We start from the raw sequence: 16,117 nt of genomic DNA on the forward strand, positions 1-16,117 counted from the left end.
CAGCTAAACAAAATCCATTTCTTGTAAGTCACTGAATTTTCCCAGATCAAGCTGAAATTTCCCAGGTTTGGTCTTTTACCTGAAGGTGAAGTAGGATTGTCTGTTTCTTTGGAGCTTTTTTTCCCCACTAAATAAAAATGGTTCAGCCATTTTTTTCACAAAAGAGCATGTAGACAGTATTCCCATTTCAGCATGAGTATTTGCTATTGCTTTCTGAACAGCACAACAGCCAAACCAGCAGGGGGTTAAAAAGTTTATAGTTAGCATAAAAATATCTAGCTGAAAAATGCCTTTGAGTGCTTCAGTGGAATCTGATTTTGATTTGACTGAGTTTTGACCCTCAGAAAATTCCACACATAAGTGCAATGCATTCTGTATGGGTGTACTCACTGGGCTCAGTGCATGCACAGAAGAGGAAGACAAGGTTATATGTGTACGTGTGGTTAGCTTACATTCTTATCTTAGCCAAGTGTCTTCAGGGGGTTGCTTCAGCTATGCATTGTAAGTGGGAGCACTGAGGCTGGTGGTGCTTCTCACGCACTTCTAACCGAATGCATGCACTTAGTGGTTGCAGGTTAGGGCCCTCATCTGTTTTGAGGAACACCTTGGTAGTCTAATGAGGTCCAAGAGGGTTAAAGAGGTTCTGAGAATTTTGGATTGGGCAGACATCCTTTGTCTGACTGGGCAAGGTAAGGATCAGGTTGGTGAAAGTAACTAGAGTCAGCGATCTCTGGGTAGGTCCACAGTGACAAGGCAGGTCCAAGGTCAGGCTGGGGAGTCAGCCTCCAGGTCAGAGTCCAGATCAAGCAGTTCCATGGCTGTGGAAAGGGGAAGGCTGTGGTGGGGCTGGAGACCAGCACTCTTATGGTGCTGCTAGTGCAGGGACCGATGGCCCTGGGCTGGCTGAAATGGGGTCCTGTGTCAGGGGATATTGGTGGGGGTCCAGGTGAGGCTGATGAGGCCCTTAAAGTCTGCTACTGCACTAAGAGCCCTGACAAGGCTTTCCTAAGAGCCTGGGAAATGTTCTTCTCCGGAGGTACTTAAGAGATGACTGGAGAAGTCCCAGATCAACCACACATCTTTGAAAATGGACCCATTTTGAGCAGACAGTGAAGTAGAGACGTCATGACTTCTCTTCCAGCCCAGAATATTCCATGATTCTATAAAGCCTACTGTTTGCTCTATATTAGCTGGGCATATAGGATAACCTGTTTCTATGGATGTTACTCAGACTCTAAACTGTGCGCGACAGATAACCAAGCAGGCAGCATACACTGGAGGTGACACACAGCCTCACAGAGCAATGACACCAGAGGTGACGTACAGCTTCACAGAGCAATGGGCCTGAATGCTGCAAAATCTTATGCACACACTTCATGTTCTACCATGAGCAGTCTTATGGCAGTTAGTGGAAGCTCTCAGAAAAATGTAGTTAAGCACATACGTGAGTGTTTAAAGGACTATCATGTTAGGGAATATTTGCTGGCATTTACAGTCCATTCATGCTCCCAGACAAGTCAGCTAACTCTTTAGTCCACTGCCTCAGGCTCTGACCTGCCCTTAAGACAGCACACTGCACTGTGGCCTTGACTCAGCAAAGCAATTTGGGGTACATGGCTTGCTGAAACAGAGCTTGTGAATCTAGCTGAACTTGCTTTGTAAGACACAGTCCAGTTACCACTGAAGTAGTTGTGTGGGTTTTGGCATGCATTTCAAAGAAAACATGGTCAAATCCATGTTCACCTGGTCATCCCTTGAGCTAAGGGCAAAAATTACTGCCCTGCTGGCTAAAAGGAGAGCAGACAGAACAGAGGCATCCAATGAAGGTGTTACAGTGAGAACTGTAAGGTGAAAGTCTATAAATGTTTCCTGAAATGTGTATGGACATAGAAGGAGTTAGAAATGGGGAGTTAGTTTACGCGTACATCTTCAGGTTTAGAAAAAAACATGTTGAATTATATGGTACCAGGAGTACAACAGGAAAATATTTTATAAGGCATGTAACCCTACAGAACAGTTTTATGCTTCATTTTAATGGAGACATTTCCTGATTGATGAATGTACAGCTATGTCATCTTAACGTTCTTTGACCAAATTGGTTATACAGGATTAATGTAAGAGATTGGTTTATTTGAATTTATTTTTAAGTCTGATTGGTGACTACATGCATGCATATGAAAGGAGAAACTTTCTACTTTTAAATCCTACCTTCTTAGTTCTGAAGTTGTGGTACTGTGTTTGACTCATCACATTTAGAGTCCTTATAGAAACTTTCTAGAGTCCTTATAGAATATTTCTAAACATGACTGTTAAATTGCCATTGAAGATAACAAACTTCATTTTAAAGTAACAGTAAGTAAAGTGCTCCTAGGCTTACGAGGTAAAGTCTACTTAGAAGACTTGTGCTCTTAAGAGCTCACAGCACTTTTGCAAATAAGTCTTAAATGCTTCTAAGTAATTTGGGCACTATAGAAAATCATATCTAATTTCCCCGATTTTGCGCTGACATCAACACCAATCATAAAACGATTTGATATCTAGGTGACAGGAGAACTGATGATATATGGAGCAAATCCAAGAGAAAGAAATATGATTTAGAAGTGAATTGAATAACGTAATCATGTTTAAATATGGGAGGCAGTACACATCTTTGGTTTCAATGGAATTAAATGCATTGGCTCTGCAGCAATTATTTCCAAACTCAATGTTGCTATCGACTAAGTGCTCATCCCTTGGAAAACAGCGGAGCTGTATCCGGTGTACACTGTGCAGCAAAGTCCAGAGTTCATGCGGGCTGGCCTGCCCGCTCTGGGAAATTGTAAATTATTCATCTGTAGCCACTGGAAGGAGACTGACATAGCAACAAACAAACACTCCCATAGTTCAAGCAGTCCCCCAAAGTCTTGTTTGAAATTGGATGATTTCAGAAAACATTCGGCAAGAGAGGTTAACAACAGACTTCCTCGGTACTTCAATGGATTGGGTATATGCTAATCCCATCCTGTTCGGAGCAACATGTCAGCCCTCTTAAAGTGCACTGCTGTCAAGCCTGGTTCCATACAATTACTGCCGTGGCTGACAGCAGAAAAGGGTGTTTTGCTTCCTCCACAAGACCTCGGTGGCACAGCAATCTGTCCTGTGACTCAGAAAGAAACGGCTTCTTTTATGGAAGCTCTACAGCCTGCTATGGCTGTGTTGCAGAGTTGCTTTAAAGAGTCAGGACCTTAGGGCTGGCTGGCTGGTTCTGCTGCAGTGTTATACTCTCAGCTCTCCAAGAGTTTCTCTGGAAATTCTGTAGTGTTCAGCTGTCCTCACACAGTTTCTCACATGCCTACAGAAGCTCCAGGGGAAAGCTGGATCCTTGGGATCCAGGCTCCATACCAGATGAGCCTCTGGGGTTCACAGGGAGATGGCAAGCAGTAGGCAGCAGGGCACAGAGGTGAATGTCAGCTGCTCCAGGGAGCAGGAGGGGTGTCCTTCGGCCGTGACACCCTCTTTGGACCCTCACCTTCAATTGCAGCACCTTGAGCAGCGGCAGCCAGGCAGCTCCAGTGTGTGCAGCACAGGTGCTTGCTCTCAGGGAGTGAGGAATCGCTATACAGTCCTGCTCTGTCCCTGAAAGACACCCCTTGCAGCCCAGTCTCCTTAAGCATTTAAAATGCAGATCAGTGAAAGAGTATAGAGAACAATACCAAACATAAATAATACAAATAATAATAATAAAAATAATAATCAAAAAAACAAATAAAAAAGAGATACATTGCGTTTTGTTCACAGTGACGATCCCAGCGGTTCCACAAGCAAGAAAGCCGGGTGTGAAACGGAGGATCCGAAGGAGGCCGGCAGACAGAGTGGCCAGGAAGGCAGGTCCGACACCTTGACGCTAAAAGCCCAGCATGCGGAGCTCCAAGAAGAGCAGGCAGCGGGGTGTTCCCCTCTGGTGCAGAAGGCGAGCCTCCACCACACGGGCTCCCCAGTGAGAGTGCAGCGCAGCAAAGGGACGGCCTCGTGTTCCCATGCAGCTGCCTCCGATTATGAGCTCTCCCTTGACCTAAAGAATAAACAGGTACAGAGGCTTCCTCCTCAGGCTGTGGGAGAAGGGGATGGGGCGGGTGGGACTGCATTCACACTGTGGTGTGCCATATTTCTGCAAATTCCGTAGCCTCCTGTTTGCTTGGATCTTTTGCCCTGCCTGAGCAGGCCTGGCCCTTTGGCTGTGTGGGGCTGACGGAGGAAGTAACTTCACCACCTCTGGCTGCAACACTTCTTTCACCCAAGCCTGCTGGGCTCTGCTCCTCATTGCCGGTGTTCTGTGGTCCAGGTGTGACTGTAGGTTTAGAGTTGACTTGTAGGCAGACGAGGCTTGTGGCATCCAGAGACACTGCCTGCACAGAAGTGCATGGTACCTGTAGGCTTCCCAGCAAATGATTGTCTCAAAAAACCTCCCCCATTGGAGAAGTCTCCAAGAGCCGTCTTGCCTTCTTGGATCACCCTGGACGGGCCCCATCTGCACTTCCATGTTAGCCTCTTCAAAGCGTGAGCTCTTAGGGGGAGTGTGGTTTATTCCTAAGTGTCCTGCACAGTATCTACCATAGTGTTAATGTATTGCTACCTTCACATCCTTCAGTCCAGTGGTGGGTGCTGAAGAGACAGGCAGGTTTACCAGGCTGAGAGAAAATGATTCAGTCCTGGAAGTTTCAAGCCTCTCCTCCTGTGCCTGAGGCTACAGCCTAGCTCCAAAGCACAGTCAACCCATCTCTAGCTGCGTTTCCCAATGGGACTCTCAGCCAGGGATAGTGGGACAGGGGCTAATAGCAGCTGGCCTCTTCACTCAAAGGCAATGAGGTGGAATGTGCCCTCGCCACCCCTTGTCTCTGCAGATTGCAGCCCAGGAGAGCTGTTGTACAAAACAAAACCTAAAGAATTGTTTCTGACTTTTCCCTGGAATGGCAGCTCAACTAGAGGCTGTCTAATACACAGATCCTACAGGATGTGAGATGGAGTGGACAAGCAAGTGCTAGCAACACTGTCCAGATTACATTCAGTGGGAGAATTCAGTGGGAGCTGTGCTATTGCAGATGAAGGGTCTAGGCTAATGAGGTTCCCACAGAAGAAACTGCTGCTCCTGGGACATTTCTCTGCCGTTTCCCTCAAGGAATTGCTGCTGTCTCAAAACAGATATGTCAGATCATTGGCCTACTAAATTCCTGAGTAGAAAAGAGGCCTTGGCTCTTTAGCTCTGTCTTTCTCAGATACTGCATACCCAGCTCGGACAGAATTTTTGCTTCACACCAGGAAAAGAAACAAGGGAGACTAATTAACTGGCTTCACAAACTAATGTGACATATCCTCAGGGTGGGCCATATCTTGGCTGCTATATTTGGGCTTAGCCTCTTCAATGTCCTAGAGATGCTCCGATTTGTCCTGGGGAGTGTCTGTCCTGTGTTATTTTAGCTTTAAGGTCACATTGCCCCATCACTGTTGTTGCAGCAGAGGCCAGACCTGCCCTGGATGCATGTGAGACAGAGAGACATGTTAGCTGCTTGTTCATTAAATTCCATTGCCTCTCAGTACTGACCTTGCAGGGACCTTGCCTGTCTCATAGGTGAAACCATTTTTCTCATAGCAAAGGGGGATTATAGTATGTGTGCTTCTGCAGCCTGATGGATGTCCTCCATGGATTACCTCCTGCTCTAGAAGGGGAGATTTCCAATGAGAGAAAAGTATTAATTCCTCCAGTCTTGCAGTCAGTAGTATGTGTTTTCACAGGTATTCCTACCAACTTACTTGTTGAGGAGTTCTCTTGAATAGGAACAAGGATGACAAGACCCTCACAGCACTGTGACAGTAGTTCCCTAGTCACAGCATGAATTTTCTTGCTATAAGTACTACTAATATATTGTAAACAGGTGGAAGGAGAGATCTTCAGCCTCACAGTGTAGTTGAAGTCACATTTAGCTCTTGGGAGAGGACTGAGTGCTCCTAAGAAAGGAGGGCAGCATAAAGCCTCCTCTGCACAGCTTGGAGGTGCAGTTCATCTACCAGTCATTGTCCCCCAGGATTATACTAGCGGGTTGGTGAGTTCTCCTAAGTTTATGCTTTGTTGGAAAAATGGAAATCACAGAAGAGATGAGCTTTCTGTGCTGAAGGGCTGACAGATGTCTCATGTATGAAGGAAAACATCCCATTAGCACATGACCTTTATAGCAATGTCCTTCCATTGTGAGAGGTTGGTGTGTGTGTGGGGGGGGGGGGGGATGTTAAGAAAGGGTGATAGAGAACATGTATGCTCTGTATTTTTCTTTTTTTGACAGTACATACATTTACTCAAGCAACTCAGATTCTGTCACTAAGTCTGATTCTCTTCTTGCTAACATGGAGGCATGTAGCCATGTTCAGTGGCAACCTGGGTGGAAAACTAATGCTAACCAAGAGTAAGATCAGTCCCATTCTCTCCTGGCAGACTTATGCATTTATGCCGATGGGCAGCAGAGCCATGGGGTGTGTACCTCAACTGTTTGGCCGTATCCAGGCCTGACACTTAAGCTTGCCTTAGGCTGACCTTGTTAAAGCTCCCTTCATGTGCAATCTCTCGTGGCAATGGATATTTCCCGGCCATTTATAATTCAGCCACAAGGCTTGAATTGCTCAGACTGAGTGTTCATGTTGAGGCCCAGAAATGTATTAAGCTAATTATTCTTTGAAATCCCCCCTGCCCCCCTCTTGCTTTTCCCTTCCTTTGGCGCCGGCTGTCGGATCATTCCCCAGAGAACAGTAGCTTTAAGTAGGCAATTACTTGTGATTCATAGGGTTTATTAGGAGTGAGAGAAGGCCAATCATGTCTGGCCTTTCTCGCCCCTCAAATGGGCAGGGAAGCTTCCTGCAGCAAGCCAGACATACATCTCCATTACCTGTGACTGCTGTGGTGTGCTAATGGATGCCCTTTCTTCCTCTTGAGAGGAGGAAAACAGACCAACAGCTGTGTGAAATCCTTAATTCCTCTGGAGGGGTGGTTAGCTAGACCTGGTAGCAAATGTGATTCTCTCAGACATCAGTAAACCATAAATGGCTGGGCTACATCAAGGGGAGAGAGACAGAGACCCATTCCTGCAGAGCACAGGTGAGGAGGGCACTGCTCTATGGGTGTGCTGCTTCTGGCTTTGCCAGTCATCTCAAGCATCCTTTAAAACAGTCCCTTGGACTTTGTTCTGCCAGCTGCAAGACACTGTAAAATGCCCCTTGCTTTGGCCAGGGCTGGATGGCTACACGCCACATGCAGAACCTGCCCTTGCACTCCCGGTATGAACTGGAGAACAGACTAGGTTGGGGGTCTTCTCACTTTGCATGTTGTTCTGCTCCTTAATGCCTTAGTCCTTTGGGAAGGCTGAGATAACAGACTGCAGGAAAACTTGTGATAGTTTTGTCAAGGTACTGCCAGCTTGTGCCTTTCCTTTAGACTTTTTGAAGGATCGCTCCTCTTAGTTATTAAAATCTGCCTTTTAGGGAACTGTCCTTGCATGAGAGAAACTGGCCTTTTACTTCAGATCAGCAGTGACATCTTGTCTTGGCCTCTAATAAGATCAGAGCATATGAATTTCACGTTTTCAGAATGGCTGTCACCTCCTTGGAAACCTCAGATAATTATAAGGCTCTTGCTTCTGCTTTATTTTGTATCTTACTATTATTCTGTTCCTCAAATAGCTGTGTCTGTCCCTCCCATTTGTTCCTCTTTCCCTCCCAACACAATTAGCTCTACGTTTTGATTAACCAGACCATTATATTAAGTGCTCATGGTCAGTTGTCAGCAATAACTGTCTGGGTTGGGCCTGTGCAAGTTATTGGTTTAATTTGCATGTATTTACATGAAGCGTCCTCCTGGAGACAAAGGGCCAAGGGATAACTCACTCTCTTTCCAGGGAGGCCAACTTTGAAGAGGTGTGGCAGGAGTGCTGGACTATGGTGGGATTTCAGATGGTTATTTTGGAACTAAGGACAGGGAACTTAGCAAATCGCTTCTGCTGACTGCTGAGAATCAGTTCTAGTCCCTGTATTCCTCTTCCATGCCACATCAGACAGACTCTGGGGATAAGTGGAGATGTTAGTTTTCCAAAAAAACCTTACTGATGGGTCTTGCAGTAAATGAACCTGAATCCATGATCATCGTGTAGGTGACTTTTTAAAGCCAGTTTTGTAGATACGTTTTGGGAAGGTAGTAGGGCAAATATTACGCCAATACTTTTTTATTTAGGGGTACGCGGAGATCTGAGCTAGATGCCTCTACAACTGCATGACTGACCCTACTGCTAAGCAAATTGCTAGTATTTGTCAGTGCTGGCCTTTCATGCTTGCTTTGGGCAGATATGAATTCAGAGGCAAGGCAAACAGAAAACTGAAGTGCAAGACAAAGGGACCCTTCTTCACTTCCACAGAGGGAAATATGAAAGGATGTTATCCCCTTGCTCTGTCCATGAAATGGCAGCCTCCCATCCAGTGCAACAGGATCCCATGTTTATTGCTGCCTGTGGTGATGGGGTGGCAATAGGCAAGGACTTTGATTCTTATTCCAGCAGCCAGGGTACCAGAGCAGGGGCAGAATGTCTGGGCTCATGTCATTCCTGTCTTGCTGTCATCTCCTGAAGTCTTATCATCTTCCCCTACTTCCAGGGGAATTAATATTGGAAAGGTGCCAGGGGTGATTCGCACTTCTCACAGCTGTCATTCCAGGCCCTCACTTGTATCCAGGCCACTCACTGGTGATTTTATCTGCAACTTGCATAGTGTTATAAAAAAAAAAAAGAAGAAGGAAGCAGATGACATGACATGACTCTGAGAGCTGGGGCTCATGTCTCACTCTGGCTTTGACTACAAAAGTAGTTTGCACTTTACCTCAGATCTGTGAGCTCAGTTGTTCTTCACCCTGTGAATACTGGGACAGCAAGGCATAGCTCGAGGGGCAGCAATGTGTGTCTGTGTATAAGGATACTCATCACATGAACAATGTAGTGAATCCTCTGTTAATTCAGGACTGAGTTTGCCACTATCTCAGTCCTGCTCTTCACCTTTTATGGTCTTTTCCACATGTGCACAACCACATATACACTACAGTCTGCACCTGTGCCCTGCACTGTGAAGTGCAGACAATGTAGAGTTCAGCCAAAGCCTCGGTGAAGTTAATTTTAATTCATCTTTCTTTTTTCTCCAATCTCATCATCCACCATCATCTTCACACTGCCCACCTTGTCCACTGTCAGTCACTGCCTTGGAACCAAGGCAGCAAACATTCTCCTATAGTATGTTAGTGAAGGCCTAGCAGCAAAATAAGAGTGAAGGCATTCCCAGAAAGTACAAATACTAGACTATGGAAGAAAAACGACCATATATACTTGCTTTTTTGAAGCCTGTTCAGATGCCACTTAGCTGTATATATATGTATTTACATGTGTATGTGTTATTACCAGCTCTGGAAGGAGTAAATCCTCCTACCAGTTGTTCTTAGTATCATGTCTCAACATTTAAAATCAGAACTTCTTACCTTTCAAAACTGAGAGTGGTTCTCTTCCTGAGTTGTTTCCATTTCACTCCTGGTTAACACCTGAAATACTCAGAGATCAGAAAGGACACTGGGATTCAGAGAGCTTTCTAAAAGAAACAGAACAAACCCAACTTCCACTGACTTGTATGGAAGTTGAAGGTTCTTGCTAGCTGCTATGATCAAGCCAACATTTTCTGCTTTTTTTCTTTCCTTTTTCTGAATGGGTTCTCCTTTCTCCTGGGAGTATTTTCTGAGGTGACTAAGGATGGGAGGAGCATAGTAGCACTCTGAGACAAGGGATGCTTGACATTGACAGAGCACTGCTGAGCAGGAAGACACATTTGCTGGAATAGTGTATTTGCAGAGAAGAGCCTGCCCTGAAGACCATCAGAAGTGGGAATGCAAAGGAAGGGCACTTCCAGGCTCTAGCTCATATGGGTAGCACTCTAGGAGGGGACATGATCATGACACAGCTCTGAGGAAGCTCACAATGCTGACGCTTGAAACAGCCATGCCCAAAGGGAGGCCTTCTGTTGATATCAAGGGCACAGCAATGTAGGAAAAGGCTAGTTCAATATTAAAAGTTCCTCTGACAGTCGTTACAGACAAATCAGTGTAGCACGTGGGGTCATGGAAATCCATCAACTGGATTCAACAAGTAAACTAACAAAAAACCTCTCTTCTTTGTGTATCTTTCAGATCGAAATGCTAGAGCACAAATACGGAGGTCACCTGGTGTCTCGTAGGGCAGCCTGCACCATCCAAACTGCTTTCCGGCAATACCAGCTCAGCAAGAACTTTGAGAAGATCCGCAACTCACTGCTGGAGAGCCGCATGCCACGCCGCATATCTCTGAGGAAAGTCCGGGTCCAGAACTCCGAGAGCTTCTCTGCTGAGAAAGCCCTCGTAGAAGGGTACAACTTTGTGGGCATCCCATTGGTGAGGTCCCCATCTTTGCCAGCCACAATCAGCGGGGCACTGACTGAGCTGGAGGACTCCTTCACAGAACAAGTTCAGTCCCTGGCCAAGTCTATTGATGATGCCCTTAGCACTTGGAGCTTGAAGACCATGTGCTCGCTACAAGATGGAGGCTCATACCAGATAAGAGAGACCTTCAGTGCCAGCTCAATGCAGCCAAACCAAGACTTAGAAGCTGAGCTGCAGGACAAAGAGAAAGAGGAAGGGCTCCTGCCAGATACCCTGCCTAAGAGCAGCAGCACTCTCATGATGGCTTTTCGAGATGTCACGGTCCAGATTGACAACAAGAATATCTCTGTCTCATCGTCTACCTCGGTGTCCATGGCAAACTGCCTCAGCAACAATGCCCAGGCTGGGCTCTCTCAAGCCACCAAGGCTGAAGAAAGCCCAGGAGAAGGGGAGGGAGAAACCAGTGAACCACAGGCTGCCCCAGAGAGCTTACCTGAGTCCAGAACTCTCCAGAACAGCCACACTTTCACCGAGGTGAATGTCAACACTAATGGCACGGGGGACAGCAGTGCAGAGCCTGGGCAGATGGCAGTGCAGAAGCTCCAGCTCGATGCTAACAATGAGACAGGGCAAAGCAAAGGCTCCGAGTCTGAGAATGCAGACAACTCAGAGCAGCTGAGCAGCAGTAGCACCTCCACTTCAGCAAAATCAGCTTCTGAGGTGTCCTCAAAAGAAGCACTGCAAGCCATGATCCTCAGCCTCCCACGGTACCATTGTGAGAACCCAGCTAGCTGCAAGTCCCCCACACTTTCCACAGACACCATGAGGAAGCGCCTCTACCGCATTGGGCTGAATCTCTTTAATATGTAAGTGACTCTTCATCTGCTGTGTTTCACAGACTGCTTCATGCCTCACAAGAATAGATGATGGCAGGCTCTTGGTCTAGGTCTAGATCTGTGGGGAAGTTCTTTCATGTTCAAGGGCATGACCCTCTCAGCATTCAATGCAGACCACCAGGTGGCTGCCCAGTGGCTTTTTCCCTAAATTTTCCCCAGTGCTGTTCTGATCTTTTGCCCAACAGGGGAACAAGCCCAGTGCTCCATGCTGTCCTGAATTCAGAACCTTCAGTTGCTGTCCATTTGGCATCCTGCTCCATTCTGTTGCAAAGCCACAAGCATAGCTGGGGATGTAAAACCAGCCTCGGTTTCTTAAAATAGGGCATTTCCAAGGAAAAAGAAAGAGAGAAGTAGAGCTGATCTTAATGATCCCAGTATGAATGCTCTGGCTGTTGTTTTCCTTCTGATATTTGGGTGGATTTTTTTCACCTGACAGACCAGGTTTAGTCATCTCAGTCTCTCACACATCTGAGTCCGATATCCTATGAAAAGGCTGTAGGTGTGAAAGCAAAAGCAGAGCAGCTCAGAGAGTATATTCAGAAGAGGTGAACTCGAAGGGTTACACATAGCCTATTGTAGATTGGCAGAAAGCAGCTGAGCTCCAATAAGGAGCTTTAGATTTGCACTTTGTCTTTCAATGAGACATTTCTCATCAAACCAAGCCATGAGAAATAGTTTTTTTTTTGCCCCATCATTACACCCTTATCTCACGCTGTCTTCGTTTCCATTTGAGTCCCCTGAGGAAGGTGCTGGGAATGTAACACACACATACAAGCAAAATGCTTTGCCACACATTAGCATGGGCCTTTTTGTTAGAGCAAGGACAGAGGTTTACACGGTTATAGACAAAAGTTTTGTACAGACAAGAAGCAATAAAGGGTTTAAATATGTGTAGGATGGAGGCTGTGGACTCCAGGAGGCAGGAATCTGGATGAGAGGGCTGGACACAGAGCACATACAGAGCTGAAATGGTGTAAGAACAGACAGACTTGGGTCTCATAGAGAACTCAGGAGAATACTGAGGAGAACATTTTACTAGCTCTGAGATTAGGTTGTGAACAGGTGGGTTCACATGTATATATCAAAGTCAGGCTCTGGCCGCGCACAGATTTGCCTAAACAATGCAGGCAGGCTCGAATGAGAGAAGGTAGGCACTGGGGACAGATGGGGGCTGATTATGATAGAGATAGTTCCATCTCCACACAGATGTTGTGGTGTTTGTGTTGGAATAGGAGTCCTTCTGGAGGTGGACATGGGGCTCACATCTCTGCAAACTATGTTTCAGTATTTTCAGCCATGCTTGGCAGGAGTTCCTACACCCAGTGTGCTTTTCTTTGGTTCCTGCAGAACTGACATGAGCACTGATGTGATGATAAAACAGGAGTGAAAATGTCTTTTCCCAGCCACTCCTGCCGAAGCCTGCCTGGCACACATTCATGTGACAGATTAGCAACACCAGGTCATTTGGGGAAGCGGCTTTGCTGTCCTCCTTCATTCAGTGACCTGGGTTCACTGCATCTTGCAGGTCCCCGTGGGCTGGAAGACTGAGTAACACTGCAGAGCTACAAAACACAACTTCCTGGCCAGGCCTCCCCTGCTGCCTTGAAACTCGCTGCTGAAATAAAGTGCCAGTAACCTGTGAGGCTCAGTTTTCCTGACAAAACGTTGGAGGATAGGGAGAAAGGGTGGAAAGCTAAGGGACGTATGGCTCCCCTTGTGACACTATAGTGCACCCCAATCCATCTGCCACAGTCCGTCCGGCCTCGCACGGCGTTTTCTGTGAGCAGCGCTCTGGCTCGGAGCAGGCCCCTGGGAGCGATCCTGCGCTGCTGTGGCACTTTCCCTGTGCCCCCTCCACAGCGAGGGGGTGGAATCCCTGGAACGGAGAGTGCCTCGTTATGCAGCACTGCTGCAATAACTCAGCGTGTGTGGGCAGCTGGCTGCGTGGGCAGAGGGAAAGCCAGCAGGACGTGAGGAATCCCGCAGCATTTGCTGGCCGCGCTTAACACCCCTGCAACACTAAGGGGAATAGCAAGGACCAAGCTCAGGAGGGGCGGAAATGAAGCTATTTGCTTCACATCTGGTAAAAGCCACATGCTGCAGTATATGAGATACATCTGCACGTGTTTAGTGGCAGAGATGCTGTATCACTATCAGGATTTTGTGGGGAACAACTTAAATTTGGGGAAAGGCTGATGTAAGGCTGCTGTTAGTGAAAGAATTGTGTGTTCATGTATATTTGAGTTATAGTCTAGGCAGTGCAGGAGGGCTGTCAGAGCTGGACTGTTTTATCCTACACCCTCTCGCTTTGTGTGTGCCATCCCTTCTGAAATCTTCATATTTATACCAGTGTATGAGCTGCATTTTCCTGGCCACAGTCAGCTCCTGGTTCCTCTGGAATGAATCCAAAGTCAGTCCAGTGGCTTAGGAGTCACACCGGTGAAGCTGAAAACATCCTCTTGCCCTGAACACTATACTGATCCTTGCCAAACACTGAAGTATGCACTTGGAGGTCCATTTTATGGACCTCTGTTGCTGAGCTTGACTTCAACCATGACCATCTAACCCTCGCACTTAGCAGAGAACTTTGCCTGTGCTCTTCAGAGGTGACAGGAGATCTGTATGATAATACAGAAGGGACCTTGTTGCTTTTCCTTGAAGAAGGCCTGGGTTTTTCAACATTGGATCTTGCAGCTCTCCTGTTTGTAAATTTAATGGGGTGACTTGTTCTCTCAGACACTTTTCCTGAGGATGCCACACTGCCCAGGATATTTTTTTGGTGACATTACAGAGTAAGCAGAACTATTTTAAGCCCAACTACTTCCAACTACTTTTTGTATAACCATGAAGCCCCTGTAGGGAGCAGGCCGTTCTCCTGAGTGCTGATCCCCTTATAGCTAGACATATGTTGCTCACCCACATCCTTCACCACCTGACGGTGTCACAGTCTGTGCCTGCGCATATCATGCATTCATGTGCTCAGAGATCTCATCCTATCCTTTCCTCACCCCAGGAAGCTGCCTGAGCAAACTCAGTCCTTGGGCCTTGACAAAGATCCTTGAATTTGGGTTAATGGTGGAAGTATGTCATCCTTTCTTCCATCTCATAAGGGTGCTACCCTCTCACCTCTCCCCACTCACCTGCTCAGAGAATGAAAGGAATGTGGAAATCCTCCAGGCATTGCACTAATTCCCCTCAGCAATAGTGCACCATGACTGAGGCCCTTCAGTGGGACAGACTGAGGTATAGGAAGAAACCCCCTTGCATGATGCACCCTTACACTCATTCTGGTGTGTGCTGTAGGACAGGCACCCCCATAGATTCAACACCACTCCCAGGGTGCATAGAAGCATGTGTCCTTATAGGAGACGTGGAAAAAGGCAAATTGTGTGGACACAACAAGCCCCTAGGAACTTGTATGGTACAAGAGAAATCTGCATGTACAGGGGACATGGACACACGTGGACGTGTATACTTGTAGAGACACACACTACACCCTGAGAGGCAGGCACAGACACTGGCACTCATCTCAAGCAGAAAAACACTCCCCCAAACAGGCAGGTGGGCCCACTCAGCACCCAGCCTGATGTCAGAGGGGCACCTGCAGCCAGCAAGGGAGAAAAGCCCTCAGTCTGAGAGCCGTGCACAGCTCTCTCCCAGCTCTGACAAGGCGTTCTCCAGGTGCATGCTCTCATCCACCTACACACACGCACAGATTTCTGCCTGAGGGGGCAAATCAATAGAGAAGGGAAGAAAAACACAGCTAAGGGTGGGGAAAACTAGAGGAAGAAATAATGCAAATATGAGCATAGGATTTCAAGTGAGGAAAGCAGAAAGTGTCACTCCACACTGAGCAGTAAAAATGTATGAAAAACAGAATGAATTTTTGCTACAGAAAATGTGTCCCACCTTTGGTTATTCCCCTCTGTGTCTTGAACCTCTTTTGCTCATGGCAGCAATGTCTTCTAAGGCTTTCCTTTGCCTTCGTCTGCCCTACACAAGGTGCAACTGCAGCTTTCTTGAGACAGTAGCGAAGGGACACATGCCCAGCTCTCATCCCTGGTCCTTGCACATACTGAGGGCTGCAATGCTGTAAGTCATGAGATGATGCCTCAAAGAGGTCCTGCTAGCTCACCATGTCTCTGTCCTTCCTTTTCAGAAACCCAGACAAAGGGATCCAGTTCCTGATCTCCCGAGGCTTCATCCCGGATACCCCCATTGGAGTGGCACACTTCCTGCTCCAGCGGAAGGGCCTCAGCCGCCAGATGATTGGGGAGTTCCTGGGCAACAGCAAGAAACAGTTCAACAGAGATGTCCTGGAGTAAGTGTGGAAGCCTCTTCCTCTCCTCCCTGCCCTGTAAAGGAGTCACCAGCCCACCATGCCTCTGGCTGCACCAGCAAGCACCCTGTCCTCCATGCCCCTCCATCTTTGTGAGAACTTCATCATTCCCACTCCCTCTCTACTGCCTCTTATTTCATTTCCCAGCAATGTGTTTGCCCCTTTGTATCAGCAAGTCTTTTGTTTCAGTTTCTCCTTCCCAGAGGGCCTGCCATCTGCTAGCAAGAGCTCAGCACCATCAGGGAGTAAGACTAGTGATGCTAGGAGGTTTTGTGGCTGGGAAGCTCTGTGGTTGGAGTCTCAGCCCATCCAGATAAAGCACCTCTGATGCTTTCTGCAAAGTGCTGAAAGAGGCAGAGGAGGAGAAGCAGCTATTCCTTGCTGTTGGACCAGCAGCAAACAGAAAATGCTGGCTCCACACAT

At 47.1% G+C, this 16,117-nt stretch overlaps 1 protein-coding gene across 7 annotated transcripts in view; it reads left to right on the forward strand.

Annotated features, from left to right (window-relative positions):
• The window catches only part of IQSEC3 (IQ motif and Sec7 domain ArfGEF 3), a 99,374-nt gene that overhangs the window by 60,871 nt on the left and 22,386 nt on the right, over positions 1-16,117 (forward strand). For 5 of the 7 annotated variants that reach the window (XM_040562051.1, XM_040562076.1, XM_040562071.1 and 2 more), the window contains exons 3-5: positions 3,778-4,066; positions 10,232-11,325; positions 15,515-15,676. In XM_040562051.1, the coding sequence (XP_040417985.1) occupies positions 3,778-4,066; positions 10,232-11,325; positions 15,515-15,676 (1,545 nt within the window). The remainder of the gene's footprint in view (positions 1-3,777; positions 4,067-10,231; positions 11,326-15,514; positions 15,677-16,117) is intronic. The other 2 variants (XM_040562089.1, XM_040562082.1) reach the window with 1 other exon arrangement.

This window comes from Cygnus olor, chromosome 1, assembly GCF_009769625.2.
Source record: "Cygnus olor isolate bCygOlo1 chromosome 1, bCygOlo1.pri.v2, whole genome shotgun sequence".
NCBI lineage: Eukaryota > Metazoa > Chordata > Aves > Anseriformes > Anatidae > Cygnus > Cygnus olor.